The sequence below is a fragment of the Somniosus microcephalus genome, chromosome 5, assembly GCF_052327205.1.
Source record: "Somniosus microcephalus isolate GS21.2 chromosome 5, FLI_Smic_1.0, whole genome shotgun sequence".
Lineage (NCBI taxonomy): Eukaryota > Metazoa > Chordata > Chondrichthyes > Squaliformes > Somniosidae > Somniosus > Somniosus microcephalus.
Genome location: NC_140991.1, coordinates 286930189 through 286956402, shown reverse-complemented (window position 1 = coordinate 286956402; position 26214 = coordinate 286930189). Strand labels below are relative to the sequence as shown.

Sequence of the window (26214 nt, the reverse complement as noted above, 5' to 3'; positions counted from 1 at the left end):
GAACCACACTGTTCGCAACCTTGGTGTCATATTTAACCCTGAAATGTGCTTCCAACCACATAGCCTCAGCATAGCAAAGACCACCTACTTCCGCCTCCGTAACATTGCCCGTCTCCAGCCTTGCCTCAGCTCATTCGCTGCTGAAACCCTCATACATGCCTTTGTTACCTCTAGACTTGACTATTCCAACGCACTCCTGGCTGGCCTCCCACATTCCACCCTACGTAAACTTGAGGTCATCCAAAGCTCAGCTGCCCGTGTCCTAACTCGCACCAAGTCCCGTTCACCCATGTCCCTTGTGCTCGCTGACCTATATTGGCTGCTGGTTAAGCAGCACCTCGATTTCAAAATTCTCATCCTTGTTTTCAAGTCCCTCCATGGCCTCGCCCCTTCCTATCTCTATAATCTCCTTCAACCCCACAACTCCGAGATATCTGTGCTCCTCTAATTCTGTCCTCTTGAGCATCCCTGATTATAATTGCTCAACCATTGGTGGCCGTGCCTTCTGTTGCCTAGGCATTAAGCTCTGAAATCCCCTGCCAAACCTCTCTTTCCTCCTTTAAGACGCTCCTTAAAACCTACCTCTCTGACCAAGCTTTTGGTCGCCTGTCCTAATTTAACCTTATGTAGCTCGGTGTCAAATTTTTTGTCTTACAATACTCCTGTGCAATGCCTTGGGACGTTTTACTACTTTAAAGGCGTTATATAAATAAAAGTTGTTGTTGTTGTATCATTTGTACTGCAAAGTTCCCACAGCAGTCTGATCCTGATAGGGTGGTAGAAGCAGGTTCAATCATAACTTTCAAAAGGAAATTGGATATAAACTTGAATAGGAATAGCTTGCAGGGCTATGGGAAAAGCAGGGAAATGGCACTAATTGGATAGCTCTTTCAAAGGGCTGGCAGAGGCACGATGGGCAGAATGGCCTCCTACTGGGCTGAATCATTCTATGATTCACATTAAAAACAATTTGCCCATGTACTTGTTTTCAAAATGCGAACAATGACTATTTCAAGGAGGCTGACAGCTTAGCCCAATGGCCGGGAGAGTACCTTGCAGGGCAGAAGGAACAAAACCACTTCACTGCCCTTTTCATTGCTTGGACTCTGATGGACAGTCACTTATGCTGCAATTGGAAGCATGGGCCAAAACCGATGATACATACTACCTCCAACAGCACAATGACTAGACATGCAGCTTATTGAAGCACCATTGAGTGATTGGACACTGGTTCACATGTATGATTCCCTACAGCCAATCTCCATTAAGCTCACCTGACCTGAAATATCATGGATTGAAGGCTATTAGGCGAGAGAGAGAGAGAAGGTGGAGAAAGAATTTTGAGGCAAGCTAATTACCTCCACTGTTTTGTTGACCATTAGAAAAGGTGGTCCACAGTGGCTACTCCTGTTCCTATATTCCCTATCCCTTCACTTCACACTACCCATCCCCTTCCTACCACATCCTCACTTCCTCTAGCTCTTCCCATTTGAATGACCCACTCAACCCTATATCCTGACCACCGCAGCACCCCCCCCCCGCCCCAACTTGTTCCACTGTCACTCAGAGGTGAGGGAAGGTGAGCAGAGCTACCAAGGGCCACATTTTCCCTGAAACCTGCACTCCAAATGTAGCCATTGGTGGCTCCAATCCCTAAAATACTGTCCACACTCAAAGGAAATAAATGAATAAAAGTACAGGGAAAGAAACAGAAAAAGTTAAGGAGAGAGAAGCAGAAGAAAAGAGTACAATAGAGACAGAACCAGAGGAAGTAAAAAGAGATACAGAAGCAGGAAAAGAGAGTTGGAGAGAGAAACAGAATCATGAAGGCAGCAGAGACAGATAAGAGACCCCTTAGACTCACTGTGTGCAATGCTCTAGAATTACATTGAACATCTTAGATTTGCATCCAATTTATATCAATTTTTTCTATTATAAATTCCGCTGTCCACATTTATAATGGAAAATGCCAATGTAAACTCGTCACGCTGTGATTGTACCGTTCGGCTGCAAGGTACAAGTGAAGGTGCTGTAGCGCCAACACTGGTGTGAAAGCGTAATTACAACATGACAAGTTTATATAGGCAATTTCATTTATAAATGTGGACGTAGGAACTGAAAAAAGTAAATGTTGAAAAGAGCACAGAATGATTGACTTCAAAGTGGGAGCTGAATTATGCCTCTGTGTCCTGATCCAATTATTCTCTGCCCTGAGTGAAGCTGGGGAATATCTGCTTCAAGGAAGGCAGAGGCACTGTGCTGAGTGTACCTGTTCAGTGCTAGGCATTCTGCTGACGTTCAGACTGTTGATAGAATTCTTCAGGTAGACGAGAGCTCCTCGACAGTTCATCATGAACGGCTCCAACTTCTGAAACAACAAACATGAGGCTATAATTCAGCTTTATCTCTCCATTGATGTCTGTTCCTTTACAGTCAGCTAACATTACCTTCAAAAGTACTATATTTATCTGTGCTATATTTACAGGGATCCTGCTCATTTATAATTTTAAATGTGAAGGTGTAACATTCCAATGTTATCCTGGCTGGCCTTCCACTTTCCACCCTCCATAAACTTGAGCTTATCCAAAACCCCCACCAAGTCCCATTCACCTATCACCCCAGTGCTCACTGCCCTACATTGGCTGCGTTCCGGCAACACCTCAATTAAAAAATTTACATCCTTGTTTTCAAATCCCTCTACGGCCTCGTCCCTCCCCATTTCTGTAACCTCCCCTATCCCTTCAAACATCCGATATCTCTGCGTGCCTCCAATTCTGGCCTCTTGCGTGTCCCTGATTTTAATCACTCCACCATTGGCGGCCATCTCTTCAGCTGCCTAGGCCCTAAGCTCTGGAATTGCCTCCCTAAACCTCTCCACCTTTAAGATACTCCTTTAAACCTACCTCTTTGACCAAGCTTTTGGTCGCCTGTCCTAATATCTCCTTATGTGGCTCGGTGTCAAAAAATTTGATTACATGCCTGTGAAGTGCCTCGGGATGTTATACTATGTTAAAGGCGCTATATAAATGCAAGTTGTTGTTTAATGTTGTAACTTGGACTTTGAGAAAATAAGGTCGTCTTTTAATGTATGATAAATATATTAAATGGGGAAATAATACTTGAGTATTTTTTTACTTGAATGCAGAAAATATTTACAAGAATGCTACTAGAATTGAGAGGATGCAACTATCAGGATAAAAAGATTGATCAGGTTGGGGCTCTTGTCTCTGGAATAGAGACGACTAAGAGGAAACCTGATAGGGGCCCTTAAAATGATGAAGGGGTTTGATAGGGTAGATCTGGGGAAACTGTTTCCACTTGTGGGTGAGTCCAGAACAAGGGGGTATCAATGTAAGATAGGCACTAACCGATCAAATAAAAAAGTAAGGAGGAATTCCCTTCATAGAGTGGTGAGAATGTGGAACTCGCTGCCACATGGAGCAGTTAAAGCAAATAGTATTGATGCATTTAAGGGGAGACTTGATATCATACATGATGGAGAAGGAAAGATATGGGGGCAGGGTGGGAAGAGGTCATTAATGTGGGAGGAGGCTCGTGTGGAGTATAAACACCAGCATAGACCAGTTGGGCTGAATGGCCTGTTTCTGGGCTGTAGATTCTATGTAATGCTACGAATATGTAGATGCAGACTTTTATTGTCGGATATACAAATGTATTACACCCCAAAAAGCACTGAGTATTCCTCACGTACGGTTTCTATGGGCTCTGCTGACATCTTGTCCAATTGGCCATTCTTCGGGTGCGAGTCCTGACTAAGCAGGTTGACAGGGGCATCGCAGGGGAATCTGATGCTGTTCCCATCTGCCATCCATCACTTTCCAGTAAGGGTCACGCAACAGGAATGAAGACTGGGAACCCCCACGGCCACAGAGCGGGGAGCGAACCTGGTCTGTATGCCACACCTGGCACTGAGCTTTGGGGAAACCTGCTCCCGTCTCAAGATTTATGGATATATTCTGGTTATCACTATGAGCACAGAATTAGGTTCACATGTAATTAACAAATTCAGGATGAGCAGATTCCGAATGCTTTCAATGTAGTTGAGGGTGCCAAGTGAATATTCATTAATCCACATGTAACCAACCCTTCACTCCAGTGACTCTATTGAAATAAATCTCTAACAATTTAGCTCGAGGGACACTTCCATCTATTGGAGTTGGCTGCTAAATTTTACAGGACACTTGTCGAGGTAACACTCCCAGGCGTGAGTGTGCAAGTATTACCCAAATGCACCAGTGACAGGGGCGTGCTTATGTGGGAATATTTCACTGCTTCAGGCAGAATATACAAACCATATGGAAGCGGATCCAGTCGTTGTGATCGTAAGGAAAGGTTCCAGAAAACTCCTGCGTCAGTTGACTGCCATCAATGTGCTTGTGTAGAACCTTTAGCGACGTCACCATTTCATACTGGATTGAGGGATTAGACAAAAGAGGGCAAAGTTAAACATAGTAGTGACTCCCTGTGTGCTCATCTGCCTCCTAATACACACTAATGCCATCTAGTGAGAGCAGACAAAGCTTGACCCTGACATGATAAAGTTTATTTAGTAAATATTTCACTGCCTGAGTGAAATAGATTCTTCGTTGGAAGGGTTGAAAATCTTCAGCACCTTTGAACTTTGGGTTGAGAGGAGTAAGGATCGGGGCTCTTCAGAGTCTGAGATTTGTAGCTTCAAGCTTGCGAGAATTGAAACGGGCATTATATAGCTCACCGCCATAGATGGTGAGGCACTTTTGGTTCACGTACAGTTGTCCCCTGTAACGGGACCGGCAGCAACCGAAGGCAACACAGAATCACAAAAGGCGGGCCTAAGAATCAGGCTTTAGGCTTAGGCCGTCTGTTGCACAAAAAGTAAATGTAGGGAGCCAGTCCTGCGCGCTCACAGTCTCTGTGCCCGAGTCCACTGGAGTGGAGGGTAGTACAGGTAGACTATCCTTTATCCGAAAACCTCGGGACCAGCCGAGTTTCGGTTTTCGGAGAATTTCGGATTTCGGAAGGTGGGTCGGCGGGGGTCCGCGGGGGGGTCGGCGGGGTCGGGGCCGGCGGGGGTCCGCGGGGGGGTCGGCGGTTGTCGGGGCCGGCGGGGTCCGCGGGGGGGTCGGCGGTTGTCAGGGCCAGCGGGGTCCGCGGGGGGGTCGGCGGTTGTCGGGGCCGGCGGGGTCCGCGGGGGGGCCGGCGGTTGTCGGGGCCAGCGGGGTCCGCAGGGGGGTCAGCGGGGGGGGTCGGCAGTTGTCGGGGTCGGCGGGGTCCGCGGGGGGGTCGGCGGGGGGTCGTGCGCACGACTTACGCTGACGCTCGGTGTAAGTCGGTCGGGGTCGGCGGGGGTCGGGGCCGGCGGGGGTCCACGGGGGGTCGTGCGCACGACTTACCCTTTATCTGAACTTCCGAAACCGGAACCCTCTAAAAACCGAAGGTTTTTTCGTTCAGCGTAAGTCGTACGCACGACTTACGCTGAACGAAAAAACCTTCGGTTTTTAGAGGGTTTCGGTTTTCGGAAGTCCGGATAAAGGGTAGTCTACCTGTATTATGGAACTAGCCTCCACTCACTGCATTTTGCTGGTGACATAATCCTGCTGTACTCGGGAAACTGCTGTAATTTCGGTCATGAGTTCAAAGACTCTGTTTGCTCTGCCCTGCCTCCTACTCATTGGCTGTCAATATTCACAGCAAACTATAAAACATCTGTATTCTACAAAGAAAGAAAGGCTTGCATTTATATAGCGCCTTTCACGACCACCAGACGTCTCAAAGTGCTTTACAGCCAATGAAGTACTTTTGAAGTGGGATCACTGTTGTAATGTGGGAAACGCAGCAGCCAATTTGCACACAGCAAGCTCCCACAAACAGCAATGAGATAATGACCAGATAATCTGTTTTTGTTATGTTGATTGAGGGATAAATATTGGCCAGGACACCGGGGATAACTCCCTGCTCTTCTTCAAAATAGTGCCTTGGGAGCATTTACATCCACCTGAGAGAGCAGACGGGGCCTCGGTTTAACGTCTCATCCGAAAGACGGCACCTCAGATAATGCAGCACTCCCTCAGCACTGCACTGAGGGTCAACCTAGCTTTATGTGCTCAAGTTCTGGCCATTACTGCCAGCTGAGACCCTTCTGTTCTTCCACTTCCAAAACACAATCAATTCAAAGTACAGTATTTAACAATTACATTGACTGGTGTATCAGGTAGAAAATCGTATGGAAAAGGTTAGTGGAAAATACTACTTTAAATTAAACGGTGGGAGTAAGACAAGAGGACACAGGTTCAAACTAGTAAAAAGTACACAAGTGGCTAAGAAGCATTGCTGAACAGCAACTACTTGCATTTATATAGCGCCTTTAACGTAGTAAAACATCCCAAGGTGCTTCACAGGGGCGTTATCAAACAAAATTTGACAGCTGAAGGCACAGCCAATGGTGGGGCGAAGGAAATTGGGGATGCGAAAGAGGCCAGAATTGGAGGAGCGCATAGCCCTTGGAGTGTTGTAGGGCTGGAGGAGGTTACAGAGATAGGTGAGGCCATGGAGGGATTTGGAACACAAGGATGAGAATTTTTCATTTGAGGCATTGCTGGACCGGGAGCCAATGTAGGTCAGTGAGCACAGGGGTGATGGGTGAGCGGGACTTGGTGCGGGATAGGATATGGGCAGTGGAGTCGTGGATGACTCAGGAAAATTTGTTGCTACCTCAAAGCTTCACATAAATACCCCAACTGTGTTGCCATATTAATTGTGGCATCATTACTGCATACCACAACTTCTCACCCCCACTTCACTGAAAATCTGACTTACCTGAATAAGTGAATCCCTTTCAGGTTTGAACATGGACTCCCTTTCCACTAGAACCAGGACTGAGTTAATGGCATTTGGAATGGCAACCTGTGAACAGTTAGGAAAAAAGTTCAGCTGTACAATTAGAAGTGAATACACATCTAAGTACAGTACTAGAAGCAGTTGATATCACACCAGCCACCACATTGTCCCATTTATTCAACCTAAACGCCAGAAGACCGTTAGGCAGTCTGGCAGCTGCTCTCCTGTTCCCACCACCATTCCCATGTAAGGCCCTGCCAGGGGGCAGGCCTACTCCGGTGAGAGGGAAGCAGGAATTCTGGGTGATCCGTTCTGTTCACAATCACAGTGACCCACAGAGATACTGCACCCACCTGATAGCTGGTGAGGGGAAACCAGCCCTCATCCCTCCGAGGATTTTCTTAATTTCTTTTTGTCTTAGCCCCTCTACCTCTGATCCAATAGTGTTGTGGAGCTCTTGCAATTATTCATAAAGCTTCCTGGCCCGTTAGGTAACGTCAACGATTGATGTAACAGGTTTGTGGGCCGAGATTGATTGAACAGATCTGAATGGTGCACTGACCTTTGAACTGTGCAACTCATAACCAGAATGCAACTTGGGTAAAGAGCCTTCCTTCTTTTAAGGAGGAAGCTTTGACATGACCATCACCATATAAGTATTGGAGTAATAGCAAGGTAGCCAAAAATAAAGAGTTCATCAAAGAATATGGTGAACTCCAGGTTTCCTAAGGTGAAATGGAAACGTTGCACTAGACTGTAAATGCATGGTGTGTTTGTATAATGTACCTGACTAGAATATACAGAGATAATTGGAAACCCAACTCAACATGAATTCAATTCAATGTGCTCCTTTTCTCATCTTTATAATTCTGCAGATTGTGCATGTTAGAACACAAATCACAATTAGGAACTGCCTCAGCTACATTTTCAATGTTTAATATCAACAACAGTGAGCAATGAGGCCCCATACATTATCCAAAGGGGGGTTTACGATTTTTGTACTCCATTTCATCTGAAGGTAGTGATTCATCCATGAGTCTCCCTCCAGTACCTAGCCCACACGGCCATCCCTCACAGACAGCGAGTGTCAATCAGCTATTCAACCACAGGGGAATCATACAGTCGAGCCCAATCCCATTCTCACCCGATGTCCACACATAGCAAGGGTGAGTCCTTGGCAGGTGAGGTCAATGGAAAGGAAAATCGGGTGGGGTGTATAACTGCAACCCTTAGTTTGCCCCGCACGGGCCCAAAGCGAACAGTACCCCCACATACCTTCCAGTGGGGGTCATTGAGTCAGGATCTGCCCAGGTAAACTGAGGCCAATTGCATCGCCCCTGCCGCTGCCTGCCCTCATCCCCCAACCCCCCTAACTGAGGTCCGCTAACTCAGCACAGACCAGGAATCAAACCTGGGACCTTTCAAGTACTACACACGTTTACCAACTCTGCCATCAGAGGGAGCCCCAGTTCCCAGTTTCCAATGCACAAATAAATTAATGTGGAGCGATATCAGGAGAGAGGAAAAAAGGACAAGAGCATTATGGGCCAGCTGAAGAAGAATGCACCAAAAGATAAACAAGAGTGAGTCTGGGATTAAAAAAACAATAATAAATGTGCAAGAGAGACAGAGAGAAACGAGACCAGACACAAATAGCTAACCAGAACACAAAAATATCAAAACAGAAATAAGAGGCAAAGACCAAATACACACACATTGTAAAAGATTATAGATGTGAACAGCCAAGTTCCCAAAATTAATTTTGGTAACAATCTTGGGCAATATGATCCAAACCTCAACTCTCTCCCCTCTCTCCTACTCCTCACCTTCACCTCGCACAGCTATATTCAAACATCAGGAGCTAAAAATAATTTCTTATGGGCTTGATTGGTTATTTCTGCTGTAATGTTACTGGATTTTATATAAATACACATTTGAAAAACAGAAAATCCAACTTCATAATACAAGGCACAAAACCGTTAAGACAAGCAGTACTTTCAGATATGTTGTTAATATGTGGAAGGAACTGTTCCCACAATGTGTGGTGTTATTAAAAACATGTTTTTATTTTAATGTGTTTAATGTCGCTACACATAATGACCAGAACAATATTTCTCTGGATTATTGGTCCAGGCCTGTTTATTACTAACCCAGTAAATTTAAAAAAGGCTTGCATTTATACAGCACCTTTCACAACAGCAACACATCCCAAAGCACTTTACAGCCAATGAATTACCTTTTTTGAAGTGTAGTCACTGTTGTAATGTAGAAAACACAGCAGCCAATTTGTGCACAGCAAGCTCCCACAAATAACAATGTGACAATGGCCAAACAACCTGTTTTAGTGATGTTGATTGAGGGATAAGTATTGGCAGGACACCAGGGTTAACTCCCCTGCTCTTCTTCGAAATAGTGCCATGGGATCTTTTACGTCCACCTGAGAGGGCAGATGGGGCCTCGGTTTAACATCTCATCCGAAAGACGGCACCTCTGACAGTGCAGCACTCCCTCAGCACTGCACTGGAGTGTCAGCCTTGTGTTCACGTCTCTGGTGTGGGGCTTGAACTCAAAACCTTCTGACTCGGAGATAAGAGTGCTACCCACTAAGCCACGGCTGACACCTAACTACACTATGGCACTCTTGGAAGTGGAAAGACAGTCAGGCAGGTTTCCTGATGGTCCCTGCTAGAATTCAAGTAAGAATGAGATTCACCAACTGTGAAAACACACACACCCTTTGGTGAGGGATTGTAACCCACACGACTAGATAACAACTGGCTGTTTCAACTTGTCCAGAACAGTAGAACCAGAGGACATGGCCTGCACTTGAACAGAGATATATTGAAAATAATCTGCGGAAACATTGGCCTCGGGATCTACGGAGACTCGCGGTCCTGGGCCTCCCCAGGTAACTGCGGGCAGATGCCCACGTATCCCAGGGGCGCAGGCGGTTCGCGAGTGCCCCTGGGATCACGTGGGCCGGCCCAACGAATGAAAGAAGGGAATCCCCATACATGCGTACGTACGGAATCTCCATAAGCATGAATAGGAATACCCAAAAAAAAATACACCTAGACACCAAATACATTTTTAAAAATCACATATTTAAAATTAATTAAAATGGGATTTAATTAAATATTTAAAACAAAAATTTAATTTTTTGAAAAATACATTTACATGTTTTAAAGGGGCTAAAAATAAACTTGCCTTATTGGTAAAATAAACTTACCAAATTTTTTAATGTAGAAATTATTGATAACATTTTTTTTTCCTGTTTTTTAAAACTTTCACTGGCAAAAGCAGGCCTTATGCCTGCTTTTACCAGGCGCAAGAATTTCACGGGCATTCGCTGGGCAGAAGTAGGGCAAATAGTGCAACTCTCTGCCCGCGGAGGCCCATTTCCCGGGAATGCGTTGGATCTTGACAGATTGCAAGTTCCGGGTTTTAGCGCATACGCAACGCATAGCTAAACCCGGAACTTGCGCGGCCCCCTACGGGCGTGTGCGCACCTCGTACGCACCCGTAGGGGCCGCAAGTTACGGCCCATTATTTCAGTGTGCAAGTGGTCATTCTATGGAACAGGTTCCCTAGGGAGATGATGGAAACAGATAATGTTGATTCATTCAAATGCAAATTAGGTAGATTTCTTTCAGAAAGTACACAGTGATGAGTAATTTGAGACATGACATGTGGTAAGTGTGGCACACTGGGGAAGAACAGGTGAGTTTGGACCTGTGGGGGGAGAAAATTCGATATCGACCATTTTGGGGCGCTAACATCGCCTAAGCGCAAATTTTTAGCTCCCGGTGCTAATTAGTGCCGGTGAACGTGAAATTGAGTTTTAGCGCCCCAAGAGGAAAGTGGAGCGCTAAATCAAGCGCTACACACTTCTCTTAGAGCGCTAATGTCGCAGAGCAGGGTTGTTACCTTCAGAGCGCTAATCAAGTTCCGGCGCTGTCAATTAGAGAGTCCTCAGACAAACCGGCGCCTTCCAGTTCTTAAAGGGGAGGTTCAATCATGCTGCACAGCCTCACTGTGATCATTGTGGCTTGTGAACTGGGCCTGCAAGGAGCTGCAAGCCTTCATTCAAGCAACTGATGGCTAATCAGAGGCCCAGAGAGAGAGAGAGCCGGTTCAGTGACCACGCCTTGGAGGCTCTGATCGCGGCTGTGGAACGCCGATGGGCAGTGCTCTCCCTGGACACTGGCAGGAGGCCATTGCCACAGGCCTTTAGGAGGATGTGGAGGGTGGTTACCCAGCACATGTCGGCCAGAAGTGCGGTCCCCAGAACTCCCACACAGTGCCGGAAGAAATTCAACGACCTCACTCGGGTGGCCAGGGTGAGTAGATGCTTCAAAAGCCTCTATATGCTGTAAAGTCTGTGGGTTGTGCAGTTAATTACGACACAGACTTCAGGAGTAACATACAACAGGACTTTACTATTCGAAGGTCAGGGCGAATCTGCCCTATAAATCATGCCACAGCACTTATATACCGGTGTGGTCACCGTCGGTATTACCGTATACAGAAGCCAAACAAGTAGTGCCACACCTAAAATAGTTCTCTTAAAGGTGAACGGTTACATACAATAGTCTCTTAAAGGTAGACGGTTACATACACTACATATGCCACCATCTCAACCTCATTCTGTGCGCACCCTGTATAAATCACCACATCCCCAACACTCACCCACCAACTATGCCCACCTATTAAAAGTGACATGCACGTCTCACGCCTAGCATACATTGACAGCCATTCAACTATGGTAGGCACATATGCCAAACACATGGCTGCACACTCACTCACATGCTTTCCTTTTCCCTGCAGGCCCAGCTTGCTCACAACAAGAGGGAGCAGTAAGAACAGGAGGAGGTGAGGCGGACCAGCACCCCCTTACAGACCTGGAGGAGCAAGTGGGCCGCATCATTGCCGCCCAGGTCATGGGAACTGTGGCCGTTGGAGACGTCGACCCCCTTGGGGACAACAATGGTATTTTCATCACCTCGCCCTCTTCTCTCATACCACTTCCCCCTCACATCACAAGCCTTTCTCACTTTCCATACCTTGCTCCCTTCCTGCTCCCCCTCCCCTGACCTTAACCCCACTCTTGTGCCTTTATGCTTTCAGATAATCAGCCACCACATGACCAGCCTGTCCCTCAGCCTCCCAGTGGCAGCGACACGGGAGAGGAGGAGGAAGAACAAACCAGAGCCTCACTGCCTGTGCCTCCCGAGGGCGAGAGGTCTGATAATGGGGGCGACGCGATCGCTGGAGGGAAGCCTAGTACATGGGTCTGATGTGGGTGAAACACCAGGACCCAGCGGGCTGCAGCAATGCCACAGGGAAAGGGAAGCATGGGGGCCATCTCCCCGGAGGGTGAGTTTGCACGTGAGTTTTGCTGCACAGGATTCAGATGAGGACCTCGATGTGGAGGCAATGACCACACGGGCGATGGGCATGCACACCGAGCTCATGGGTGCAATGGCAAGGGTGCCCGAGAGCATGGATGCACTGGCTAGGAGCGTGGCGGAGTCCGCTTCCAGCATTGCACTCATCTCTGTGCACACCATCGAGCCCATCCTTGGCAGTTTGCAGAGGATGGTTGACTCGCAGAGAGACTGTGGGGACCCAGACCTCATGCTGCGTGTCATGGGTGAGGTGGCAGCAGCTATTGCAGCACAGGCTGAAGCAACGCAATGGCTTAGTGTTGTAATGGAGTCAGTGGTTGCTGGCATGCAATCTCAAACTGCTCTCATGCAGTCTCAGATGGATGCCACGCAAGCGCTGACTGCTGCCATCTTTGCTGGGTCACCCACAGTCCACCGGGGATCTCACAGTGCCGCAGCAGGCCAGCAATCTGTGCTCGAGCAGATTGCTCCGGATGCTAAGGTTCTGCCCCAGGGGAGTGGCAGTGTGTCGGTCGAGCAGGAAGCTGCTGTCCTCTCTCAGGATGACAGCATTCCTGCTCCCACCACTGCCACTCTGCCATTGCACTTGTCGCAGCCTGTAACCCAGCCATCCCTGACTGCTGCCGTCCATGCTGAGGTGGTGCAGTCTGTAGCCAGGCCTTTCAGGCCCAGAGCTGGTCGAGGGCGTCCTGCAAGGCCATCTGCAGTCTCTGGCTCCCAGACTCAGCAGCCTTCCACCAGCCTTGCTGCAGCCACTGGGGCCACATTACAGAGGAGCAGTAGGGTGGGAAGGGGGGAACTAAAGGGGGAAGGGAAATCATGGAAGAAGGGGGAGTAAAGAATACTTTATTAGCAAATGGGGGTAGTGTGTGTTAATAAATTGGATGTGTTTGTAAATATATTGTTGTGTTTCTTTATGAATACAGTAGTTGTGTTTCATAAGAGAAAGTTGCGTTCGATAATAAATTGTTAATTTGATGTTGCACATTTTGTGATGTTTCTCATTTGACCTTTGCCCGATGATAGGGGCTATGAGCTGGATGTAATGATGTGGTTGTGCTGCGCAAACGCCATGTGATATATTATTTATTGGAAGTGCTGTGTAATGAGGCGCTTACGCACGGCCCTTGCAGAAGCAAGATTGAGTGGCTCCCTCCTCCATTGCTGTTGCTCCTCCTCTTCATCCTCCTCCTCCACCTCCTCCTCCTCTCCCTCTTCTCCTCCTGAGGTGGACCTGCAATCCCTGGTGGCAATGGCTGGGCCCTCAGAATGGCCAGGTTGTGTAGCATGCAGCACACAATGATAAAAAGGGAGACTCGATCAGGGGAGTAGTGCAAGGCTCCTCCAGAGCGGTCAAGGCAGCGGAACCATTGCTTTAGCACCCCGATAGTCTGTTCAATCAGGTACCTGGTGGCACTATGGCTGTCATTTTTTTTTTTTTATTCATTGATGGGATGTGGGCGTCGCTGGCTGGCTAGGCCTGCATTTAGTGCCCATCCCTAATTGCCCTTGAGAAGATGGTGGTGACCCACCTTCTTGAACCGCTGCAGTCCATATGGTGTAGGTACACCCACAATGCTGTTAGGAAGGGAGTTCCAGGATTTTGGCCCAGCGACAGTGAAGGAACGGCGATACAGGTCCAAGTCAGGATGGTGTGTGGCTTGGAGGGGAACTTGTAGGTGGTGATGTTCCCATGCGTCTGCTGCCCTTGTCCTTCTAAGTGGTAGAGGTCGCGGGTTTGGAAGGTGCTGTTGAAGGAGCTTTGGCGAGTTGCTGCAGTGCATCTTGTAGATGGTACACACTGCAGCCACAGTGTGCCAATCAAGCGGGCTGCTTTATCCTGAATGGTGTCGAGCTTCTTGAGTGTTGTTGGAGCTGCACTCATCCAGGCAAGTGGAGAGTATTCCATCACACTCCTGACTTGTGTCTTGTAGATGGTGGAAAGGCTTTGGGGAGTCAGGAGGTGAGACACTCGCCGCAGAATTCCCAGCCTCTGGCCTGCTCTTGTAGCCACAGTATTTACTTGTATGCGTGCTGAGCAGGAGTGTTGGGGTTGCGGAGGGGTGTCATCAGCCAGGTGGCGAGTGGATAACCCTTGTCTCTGAGCGGCCAGCCATGAGCGTCATCTGGTGGGTGGAACAGTGCTGGGACACCGGTCTGTCGCAGGATGAATGCATCGTGGCTGCTGCCAGGATAGCGGGCATTGACGGCGAGGATGCGCTGTCTGTGGTCGCACACCTACTGAACGTTCAGAGAGTGGTAGCCTTTGCGGTTGCAGAACACCTCTGCATTGTGATGAGGTGCCTGCAATGCCACATGGGTGTAGTCAATGGCTATCCTTGCAAAGCTACATGAGCGTTCATCCTGTTTCTCTCTGGTCATGGGGAATGAGATGTACTCCCTTCTCCTTCTGTAGAGAGCGTCTGTTACCTCCCGGATGCAGCAATGGACAGCGAACTGTGAAATGTTTGCAATATCCCCTGTTGAAGCCTGAAAGGAGCTGCTGTCGTAGAAATTGAGAGCGACTGTGACCTTCACTGCCACTGAGAGAGACGTCCTGGTCCTGAGCTGAGGCTGGAGGTCTGGCTGCAGGAGGAGGCAAAGCTCTGTGACCACCTCCTTGCTGAAGCAGAGCCTTCTAAGGCACTGCTCCTCTGAGAGATGAATGTAGGAGAAGTGCTGCCTGTAGTGTATGTACCTTTAAGAGAGAACTACTTTTACAGCTCCTGTATACTGTAGTACCAGCAGTGACCACACCTGTATATAAGCTTTGAGCAGGCATCTGTACTGTTAGTTTTTTAGACTACCCTCATCCTGTTGATTGTTGATCTGCAGTCTCCGTCTATTTATTGAAGAACACCATACCTTAAGATTCACGGATTCAACACTCCCGGAATACTCTGGGAGGGTAAGGTCTCCTGTTGAGAGCCCTGTTGGCCCTCCTCCCTCTGGCCACATTTTGCAATCTTTCTCTCTGCCTCCGCTGCCTCTGACGGTGAAGCTGGAGGGCGAGGCCCTGCGCCAGTACAGCCCCCATTAAATGATGGAAATGTTGCACTATCAAATGTAGCCCAAATGAAAGTGATACATTTTTCTCCGCCAGAATACTCCTTCAAGTTGAAAACGGTCGAATGGGTCAAAACGCCTGTCTGCTTGTGTCAAACTGACAAGGCAGCATTGTTTGCCGATAAAGAAACCCCGGAAGTTGACCCCTTTATATAGCGCTTCTCCAGCGCTCATCCGGCTGCAAACCGCCTCCTGTACCTGTCGTTGCTAACGGCAGGCGCTCAGGCAGGGGGCGAGAGTGAATTTCTGAGCCGGGGCGCTGCACACCCGGACAACGTCACGATCTCCGGGCGCAGGAGATCGTGGCGCTAGTGGTTACTGCCGCCGCAAACCTCCAGCTCAATCTCGCGGGCGTCGGTACTAGCGCCACTCCCGACCGCTAAGCCGGTAGTGCCCTGTTGGCGCCCCTGGAGACGCTAATGGGAGGCGCAAAGGCACCCAATTTCTCCCCCATGGTTCCTAAAGCTTTCCATCACTGGGGTTTTCCTCATGTCATGTCTGGGTCTGTTGGAGACTAATTGATAGAGATTGATTACTATGATTAGTCAACAACTCCATTATTGTATCATCCGACTACCAGGATGGTAGAAGGCAAACTAGATGAACCTTGGTCTTGTCTAACTTTTCCTACGATCCATATAATCAATACAAGGAGGAGAGAAATTGGAAAAGATTGCAACTGACTGATAAATGAGGTAAGATGTAAATAAGTTCATTCAAAGGATAAATTGAATTAGGCGATTGTCAATTCAGAGTGAAAAGTTAGGTGGCACTGACACTTTAACATAAAGGGCTCAGATATAACCTGGCGTTGTTAGCAATGAATGGAGAGTCACTTCCCTGATCTCGTCAGGTTTTCACTGATGGCTCACCTGCAGTGCAGTAAAAGCTTTGAAGAGGGTGAGGGCGGGCGGACATCTGCGAGCGTCCACTAATATGGTCAGTCCAAGCTCACGCACTTCCTTCCTGCAATGAACAAACCACACAATTAAAAGTTAAGCTCAGTTTAAATTCAGTCAATTTCAGATTTCAATCTGTGCTCATATTTAATCTCCCCCAAACCTTCTGTTGGTGTATTCATTTCAAGATGTTTGTGTCACATGTAATGTTTGCCATGTTGTTTCTGTGCCCATTGGTGGCCTGGTAGCTATAAAGTTGGAACATTGTACACCCCCTAATTTTGAGATATAATTAAGAACTCTCCCCCTTCAGAGAGTGAGTTTGTCTGGATTTTCTGGGATTCTGCCCCAGGATAGGATTCCGCCATGCGTGGGTCCTTTTAAATTTCATCTGCAGCCGAAAAACAGGTGATAGCGATTTGGGAGTTGTTTTTACACCTCGCCCGAATCTCTTTTCTGTTGACTTCAATCAGGCAGGGTGTAAAGCGGGCAGTCAATTCGCTGTTACCCGTTTCCCAACCGGAGATAAAAGTTAAAAGTACCCCGCGCGTTTCCGGGTGGATTGCCAACAATTGGCTTTAATCCCGATTGCGAAAGATTAGTTATGGCCTCCCATCAAACCGCACGGAAGTAGGGAGCTAACCAGTCAATTGCCTGGGACAGAGAGGACTTTTTTGGGGCACTAAAATTAGCGCTCCGGCAACGTTAGCATCCCAAAGGGTCAATTTTCCCCCATTGAATCTTTCAACACAGAAGGAGGCCATTCGACCCACTGTGCTTGTACTGGCACTTTGAAAGAGCTATCCGATTAGTCCTACTCCCCTGCTCTTTCCCTGTAGCCCTGCAATTTTTTTCTTTTCAAGTATTTATCCAATTCCCTTTTGAAAGTTACTATTGAATCTGCTTCCACCACAGCAATAAATACCTCAGCATGGCAACCCCTGGAGCAAAAATGTGGTTACCTATTGAAACTCAGTGGCTGTACAAAATCTGACGGGTGCGTGGCACGGATCAATGTGATTCACACAGGTTACTGTGGAAGACAGCAGGAACTGGAGGAGGGTTTTGTTCCACCAACACATGCTACCCCGACCTACCAACGTATCTGTCAAACCGTAATAGCATAGCAGCTCCTTGACCTGAAGACCGTGATGAGAAGAGGCAAAGCCTCCAACAAAATGCCGGCACTTCACATATCTGAGTGAGGCTATTGGCATCTTTCAGTGTAGGGAAAGATGACTAATAAAACTAGTGCCCACGACAAAATCTTCAAAAACAGAAGAACCTTGTTGTTTACTCTCTGCCTCTTGTAAAGGTCAGAACTGTGATGACAACACATGGAAACCAAACAAAGATTACAGTGGAGCTTCCTGCACATTTCCAAGCATGCTCTGCTGTGCTTTGAATCGCAGGTTTTTTTTCCCCTATGATTCAGGCTCATGATCTACTGTTGTTAAATAGGCTGTAAAAATTGATTGATATCACCATGTTATTACCTTACAATATATTAAAACCGACCAGTCCAGCAATATCACCCATCAATCTTGCAAAAGCTGCATAATCAAATTCCATTCTCATTACATTTTGGGATCATATTTTGCAATGTTATCCGTTTATTATGAGGCTTTCGTTTATGATAAGTGAAGGTGTCAAATTCTATTTTTCTTACATGGGATTACAGGATTTATTTTTATATTTATTTTTGGGATGTGGGCGATGATGTCAAGGCTGCATTTATTGGCCATCCCTCGTCGGCCCTGGGACATTAAAGCTCCGATTTTTACCAGGAAAGTGGGGGGAGGGGTTGTGGGGGGCGGGGGCGAACGGCAAACCCCCGCCAACCTCGCCAGCGTGAAGCTTGGGCCCTCATCTGCACGCCCCTGGTCAGTTACCAGCGGGCCCGGCTCCTGGCATTCAGGTCAGTTGAGGGGAAGGGGCATCAGGGGGGCCTCATGATCGGCCACAGGGGATGTAGCTGTTGGGTGGGGGGCTAGTCTGGGGCAGGGGGATGGCTAACCATTCCTTGTGGGGCCCAGCGGAGATACTCCTGCTCTTTCTGGAATTGATATAAAATTACTTTTTTGGGCCTCTTCTGGCTCAGACTCCTCTTCTTTCCTGGCAGGAAGTCACAACGTCCTCCCCGCTCAGGCCAACAGTTAAAATTGCAATCGGGTCCCAATTACATCATTGGACCCCAATCTGCATATTGAAAGAGGGACCCGGCTGGCTTCAGGCGGGCGTCCTTGCTGCCTGCTCAGAATAGCAGGCTAAAATAGAAAACAGTGGGAGTGGTGCAATGTCGGTGGGCAAGTCTCTCGGCCAATTTTAGCTGCCCGCCCACCCCGTTTCTGTCCCTTAAGAGCCAACTACATATTGTATTTTATGATTAATCATGAGGTTCATTCTTTTCGAAGGGAATTTGGCATGCTGTCTGACACTTTGTTGGATTCAAGGAATAATAGTGTAGATAATGTCTTAGGTATGGCTCAGTTCAGTTCATTATTATGTTTTCTTTAAAGGCCCAGTAATATTAAATATTTTCCCTCCCCTCCTTTCCTGATGGCCCACTTGCTAAGGCTGTGTACCAGATTCCCCCCAGTTTTTTTCCCAAGGAACCATACTTCATGGGGGCGATTTTGCCGGCGCTCAGGGGTTGGGTTTGGAGGCGGGACTGCTGGCAAAAGCAAAAAGATTGGCAGCGGGTCCCGAACCCGCTTCCAACCCGCCTCCAATCAATCTTCGCAGGGACCTGACTCCTAGCGGCAGGAAGAGGATTATAGCCACTTAACTGCTTGTTAACAGGTAGTTAACAGGCAATTAAGAGGCTGTTTCCAATTTTGACACTTCTACTGCGGGCTTCCCGATGTCGGGAAACCCTGCCAGGGTAAGTGTGGCGTGCTGTGGGTCTACTGTAATGTTTGTGTATAGGTGACAGCTGCAGAAGTGGTGTGAAGGATCCAATGGGACACTGGTGAGTTGCAGAGGTAAGAAAATGTTGGAAAAGTCATTTTTAATGTGTTTAGAATTTTCTGTACATGACAAGCTTTGAAGTATTTGTGTAGTTCCACCTCATTGGGAGACCCTCGCTCACTAGTGACAGATCGCTTCTGTAACCTCACCTGCAGCTGCCATCTGTTTTAGCCTAAGGAGAGAGTCTCTGGTGAGCCTGGGTGCAAGGGCTCACCTTTATACAGTGAATGTCAGTGTCTGCAGTCACTCAATGCTGTCAAACACTGAAAAAATCATCTGTCAAAAAGAAATGGTGGTGGCCCCTTTAAGAAAACCGGCAGATGACGCGTCATCAACTGACGTCATCTGACACCCGCTTTCTCTTAATTGGCCGGCAAGCCCGCAGGGCGGGCTTAACAAGGCCAATTGATGCAAAATAGTGTCTGTGCGTCGGACGTCACTGGGGGTGGGACTAGAACCCGAAAGGCAGCAGTCCCGCCTCCAACGCACCTCTTCAGGTAAGATCCCAGCCCATGTGTCAACCCCAGGAAGTGCCAAAGCACTTCACAGCCAATGAAGTACTTTTAGAAGCGTAGTCACTATTGTAATGCAGGAAAAACAGCAGCCAATTTGTGCGCAGCAAGGTCCACAAACAACAATGAGATAAATGGCCAGTTAATCTGTTGTTTTAGTGATGTTGGTTGAGAGATAAATATTGGCCAGGACACCGGGAGAACTCCCCTGCCCTTCTTTGAATAGTGGCCTGAGATCTTTACCGTCCACCTGGGAGGGCAGATTGGGGGTCTCAGTTTAACATCTCATCCAAAAGACGGCAGCTCTGACAGTGCAGCACTCCCCCAGTACTGCACTGAAGTGTCAGCTACTCATGCTGATGAGAAAGGAAAAAGGAATCGGAAAGAAATCTCTGTGCTGCATTTACCTTCCCTCATAGCCCGCACTAAAATATCTGACTGACTGCATACATCCTGAGCTGACTGTGCCAAGTTTTGCAGGAAAATCTTACTCTATGCCAGAAAGTGTTTGAAAGGGCTGTAAAAAAAAACACAAATGCTTTTTTTGTTTGAGAGCCTTTGCTGGGGGAACTGAATCGATGATATCCATTTCTGTGTGGTTAATGGAAGTACATTTGTTCTTTCTTCCTGCTTTCTGTTCGCAGGTTGTACTTTGTTTTGTGTGAGTACAGAAATGCCTTAGCTCCTTGATCTCCAATTTGCTGAGGTTATTTCCCTGGCAAAGAAATCTCTAAATGGGTGAAGTGAAGTGCAAAGAATACCTGCTTGTCAAAGTAAATCTGTAATACATTTTTCTTTTCAGATTTACAATGCTCAGGTCAACCAGAGGTAGTTCATTTAAAAAAAATTGTTTTTCAGGATGTGGGCATCGCTGGCAAGGCTAGCATTTATTGCACGTCCCTAATTGCTCTTGAAAAGGTGGTGGTGGGCCGCCTTCTTGAACCGTTGTAGTCTGTGCGGTGATGGTTTTCCCCTAGTGCTATTAGGGAGGGAGTTCCAGGATTTTGACCCAGTGACGATGAAGGATCGGCGACATATGTCCAAGTTGGGTTGGTGTGTGACTTGGAGGGGAACTTGGAGGTGATGGTGTTCCCATGCACCTGCTGCCCTTCTCCTTCTAGGTGGTGGAGGTAGCGGTGTTCTGAAGCACAGGTAATAAGGCTTTAAGCTGACTAGTTTATTTATTATTGACTTCTATTGTTGAAGCTAAAGTTGGGTTTGTTGAATGCAGATTGGTCTTTGTTCAAACCCCACAGCAAAAAAACTCAAATAACTATCAAAACATTTACTTTGATGCTTCCCAATAGTCAAGAATTGGCAAGTCAAAGACTTGCTGTCCAATACACGATTACTTGTTTCTTTCCCTTGACTTTCACTCGTTTAGTTTGTGTTTCATTTGCTACCTCTGTTTTCTGAAGCAGTGAAATGAATCCAAGTCACAGATGTTTCCTACATGGCCACTTTGGAACAAGGCAATTAACGTCATTGGTTGATGGAGCCAGCACATCTGTATTTCTTCTGCTCTGGTTATCTAAACATACCGTTACTATTGTGGCTGTTGTTGTTAGGGACTTCTTCTGGTGCAAGTTACACTCTTTGCCAGTTTACGTTTCGGTAAACAAAACAAGTAACTTCTGGTGCACAGAGGTTCCTCACCCATTCTGGTTCATCCATGCAAGTCTATACTGAGGTGAGGAAGGGAAACAATTGAAGGAATCTTTCTCCCCTGTCCCAAATATTCCACAGCACACCTCCGTACAAAGAGAGAGGCAAACGGAAACAAGAGGAAAAATGGAAGTACACTATCACCCGCTCCAGTTGTGATCCCTAGCCAAGGTAGGATAGCCCCTGAGAATCCTCACCCAGCTAACTCCCTGTGCCAGCTGCCTTATCCTGAAGCCTGCAGCATTACTATGCCAGTACAAATCGACTATGCCAACAGACTTTGTGTATCAATGATTTAACATTGTCCGTATGCCCGATGTGAGACTCCCAAACCAAGCGCTCTACTCGGAACTCCAACACAGCAAGAGAGCCCCAGGTGGGCAGAGGAAACGCTTCAAGGACACCCTCAAAGCCTCCTTGAAAAAGTGTAACATCCCCACCGACACCTGGGAATCCCTGGCCCAAGACTGCACAAAGTGAAGGAGAAGCATCCGGGAAGGCGCCGAACACCTCGAGTCTCTTCGCCGAGAGCAAGCGGAAGCCAAGTGCAGGCAGCGCAATGAGCGCACGTCAACCCAAGCACCCCACCCACCCGCCCCTTCAACCACCATCTGCCCCACCTGTGACAGAGACTGTAGGTCCCGCATTGGACTCATCAGTCACCTGAGAACTCATTTATAATGTGGAAGCAAGGCATCCTCGATTCCGAGGGGCTGCCTAAGAAGAAAGAGAAGGTGATGCACTCCCTGTGAATGATGATCCCTGCTAGGAGCTTCCGATTGTGGAATCGTCCTGTTTATCCCTTTGGGTCAGTCTTTACGAAGGAAGACACAAAAAACCTCCCTGGGATATCGGGAAAAATAGGGACATTGGCAAAGGAGGAACTGACGCAAATCAATATCTCTAAGGATATGGTGTTAAGGAAGCTAAAGGGATTGAAGGTGGACAAATCCCCAGGGCCTGATAACATGCATCCTAGGGTACTGAAGGAGGTGGCCCTAGAGATAGCGGATGCACTAAGGATGATTTTTCAGAATTCATTAGACTCGGGAACAGTGCCGATGGATTGGAGGGTAGCTAACGTTACCCCACTATTCAAAAAAGGGGGGTAGGGAAAAAGCAGGTAATTACAGACCTGTAAGCCTTACATCAGTTGTGGGCAAAATGCTGGAGTCCATCATTAAGGATGAAATAGCGGAGCACTTAGCAAATGGGGACAGGATAGGACAGAGTCAACATGGATTTACAAAGGGTAAATCGTGCTTGACTAATCTATTGGAATTTTTTGAGGGAGTAACTGGTAGAATAGATGGGGGAGAGCCAGTAGATGTGGTGTACCTGGACTTCCAAAAGGCCTTCGATAAGGTCCCACATAAAAGATTAGCATGGAAAATTGAGGCTCATGGGATAAAGGGGAAAGTTTTGGCGTGGATAGGGAACTGGCTGTCAGATAGAAAACAGAGAGTTGGAATAAACGGCTCATTTTCTGAATGGCAGGCAGTAACAAGTGGGGTACCACAGGGATCTGTCCTGGGCCCCCAGCTGTTCACAATTTACATTAATGACCTGGATCAGGGAGTCGGATGCAGCATTTCCAAATTTGCAGACGACACTAAACTAGGAGGGGGGGTGGGCTCAGAGGAAGAGACCAGGAAGCTCCAGAGCGATTTGGACAGACTGGGCGATTGGGCGGATAAATGGCAGATGCACTATAATGTGGACAAGTGCGAAGTTATCCACCTTGGGTGCAGGAACGGGAGGGCAAATTATTATTTAAATGGCAATAGATTGGGAGAGGGGGAAGTACAGAGAGACCTGGGTGTTCTTGTACACCAGTCACTGAAGGCGAGCATGCAGGTGCAACAGGCGGTCAAGAAGGCAAACGGTATGCTGGCCTTCATAGCAAAAGGGTTAGAATACAGGAACAGGGATACCTTGCTGCAGCTGTACAGGGCACTGGTGAGACCACACCTCGAGTACTGTGTACAGTTTTGGTCGCCTCATCTGAGGAAGGATGTTCTTGCCATGGAGGGGGTGCAGCGGCGATTCACCAGGCTGATACCAGGAATGGCGGGAATGACCTATGAGGAGAGACTATGTAGTTTAGGGATGTACACACTGGAGTTTAGAAGATTGAGAGGGGACCTCATAGAAGTGTATAAAATTCTGACAGGTCTAGACAGACTGGATGCAGAAGGAATGTTTCCCTTGGCGGGTGAGAACAGAACTAGAGGACATAATTTAAGGATAAGGGCTAAACCATTTAGGACAGAGATGAGGGGGAATTTCTTCACTCAGAGAGTGGTGAACCTGTGGAACTCATTGCCACAGAGGGCAGTGTACGCCAGCTCATTAAATATATTTAAGAGGGAATTAGATATATTTCTACGGGCAAAAGGGGTTAAGGGTTACGGAGAGAAGGCGGGGACGGGATACTGAATTAAAGGATCAGCCATGATCTCATCGAATGGCGGAGCAGGCACGAAGGGCCGAATGGCCTACTCCTGCTCCTATCTTCTATGTATCTATGTATCTATGTAAATGTAGTGCCCATCATGTAAACCAGCATAAGATTCTGGGGGGGGGGAATTCTAGCTTGTGCAAATGGTTTAGTTGGTAAAGATAGCATGTGACCAGAAGGTCCCAGGTCAATTCCCAATCTGTGCTGAATTAGCTGATCTCACCCAAGGTGGTGGTAAGGCCAATGCAATTGGCCCCAGGGCCCGTGGATGACCGGAGAGCACAATCTACTTGGATTCGCACACCAGATCATTACCCAATGACTCGTGTTAGAAAGTGTTTGTGTGTAGACATTAGTTAATGGAAGGAACAGATGATGACCTCCTCAGTTGAATAGCCCATCAACACTTACTGGGGGGATTTTTTTAACGTGGCGATGCGCAGGGAGCAGGAGGGACCCACTTTACAGATGCGCCCCTAGACCTGATGCTGCGGTCTGTATGGGCCCACGGGGGGATACCCTTCCCTGCTGACGGAAGGAAGAAGATTGCCACAGAGACCAAGAAGGCATGGCTGGAGATTGCTCAGGAGGAGTGCAGCAGGAGTGTGGTGCCAAACTCTTGGATACAGTGCCGGAAGCGGTTTAATGAACTAATCAGGGCAGGAAAGGTGAGTATAATGCCACATTCAACTACATTCTGCTGTGTGTATCATGCCAACCCCATCACTCTGCCTTCCCAAGCCTTCTCCTGCACATCACTCCTCACACCAACTTACCTTGCAGGCGCAACCATCCCTCTCTGTCTATTCAATTCCTCACATCTCCATCTGTGCATCCACACTGACCCTCATCTTAATGCAAAGTCTCCCTCATAGTCACCCTCAACAAATGTTGTCCATCCATCCGTTCAACACATGCCATTCCTCTAACTCATAAGTCTCTTATTCCCCTCCTTGCAGGATAAGAGAGCACAGAACACCAGAGAGAGGCAGAGAACCGGAGGTGGTCCTCCAGCGATCTCGATACTGACAGCTGCAGAGGAGGAGGCGCTGGAGATAAGCGGAGTTCCAGAATGCTTGGCCATCAGAGACGGGGACCTCCCAGCTACCTGGTGAGAGAATTAAATATAACACAGCCACATGGCATACAACACTCACTCATGTTGACTTGACGTCAGCAGCCAGTGAAATATGATCATGTGCATAATGTTCACTTGAAACCTTCTTACCGTGACAGTTCTAATTCATGTCTTTAATCTCCCACAGGGCCATCAAACATTCCACAGGAGGTGATCCAGGAGGACAACAATGACTCCTCAGAGGAGGTAACACACTCTGAGGGTGCACCATCACAGGACTCATGCAGACCATGCACCAGCTCCGATACTCACACTTCGGGGGACCGGTAAGACAGATAGTTGGGTTTTCAACTAATATCTCACACATCACAAGTGAGCAAGAGCGGATGGTGGAGACAGGGAGAGCAGTGGAGAGTCCATGTCAGAGGGCGCAGGACACTCCAAGCTCTGTTCGGCTGGACGCAGATGCTGAACCTTGGAGCCGTCGATGCAGAGGATATTTCTGGAGCTGCAGCAAAGAATGTGCGAGGTACTGGTAGTCATTCACGCTTGAAGAGAGATTGGCGGAGTCTCAAGCATGAGTGACATGACATGTCAGAACTTTGCGATGATGTCTGTCCATGGAAAGAGTGGCCACCTACATGGAGCATCAAACACGGCAATCAAATGAGTGCATGCAGCTCTGACTGCTGAGATACTCTTGGCCGACATCCTCTAGGTTTTGGAGCTGCCAATGACTGCTCCACCTGTACCTGTGCAGGGGCAGACTCGGCCACTGGGACACGAGGCAGCACGTGGGGTACTGATTGCGGGGTGGGTGATCTGTGCAGCCTGCCTCTACCGCTGCTGAAGCCACAGGGGTTGCACCACATAGGAAAAGGAAAAAGGAAGAGTAAAGATTTGTAGTTGTACAAGGGTATGCACATGGGAGTGTTGCACAATGTTAGATTGTTAAGTTTCTGTTTAATTTATGAGCCACATAAATATTATTTGTTTGCACCACTTTCCCGTCTTGCCCACTTTTGCCTGCTGCCTGGCAAGTGGCCTTTGCACTTGTAATGAATGGTAAAACAAGACGTAAAGCCGAGCAATGGGTGGCTGTGAAAGGGATGCTTTGTTGATTGCTGGACTGCTTTATGTTGGGGGAAGAGGGGGTGGGGGGGGGCAAGCGGGTTTAGCATGTGGCTGCCGGATGGGTGCACTGGTGCAACTTAACTGAACCTCACCATTAAGAGAGCATCCCGGGCAACAATGTGTGCTGCTGCTGATACATTGGCTGCATCACGTTCCTCCACATCCTCCTCATTCTCCTCCCCCT

At 47.9% G+C, this 26214-nt stretch overlaps 1 protein-coding gene across 6 annotated transcripts in view; it reads right to left on the bottom strand.

The window, feature by feature from the left end:
- Positions 1–26214, bottom strand: part of plekhg4b (pleckstrin homology domain containing, family G (with RhoGef domain) member 4B) — a 320410-nt gene that overhangs the window by 43355 nt on the left and 250841 nt on the right. For all 6 annotated transcript variants that reach the window (XM_085989108.1, XM_085989111.1, XM_085989113.1 and 3 more), the window contains 4 exons: positions 16184–16277; positions 6817–6903; positions 4314–4430; positions 2270–2368 (listed from right to left, as the gene is read on the bottom strand). In XM_085989108.1, coding sequence (XP_085845234.1) covers positions 2270–2368; positions 4314–4430; positions 6817–6903; positions 16184–16277 — 397 coding nt within the window. The remainder of the gene's footprint in view (positions 1–2269; positions 2369–4313; positions 4431–6816; positions 6904–16183; positions 16278–26214) is intronic.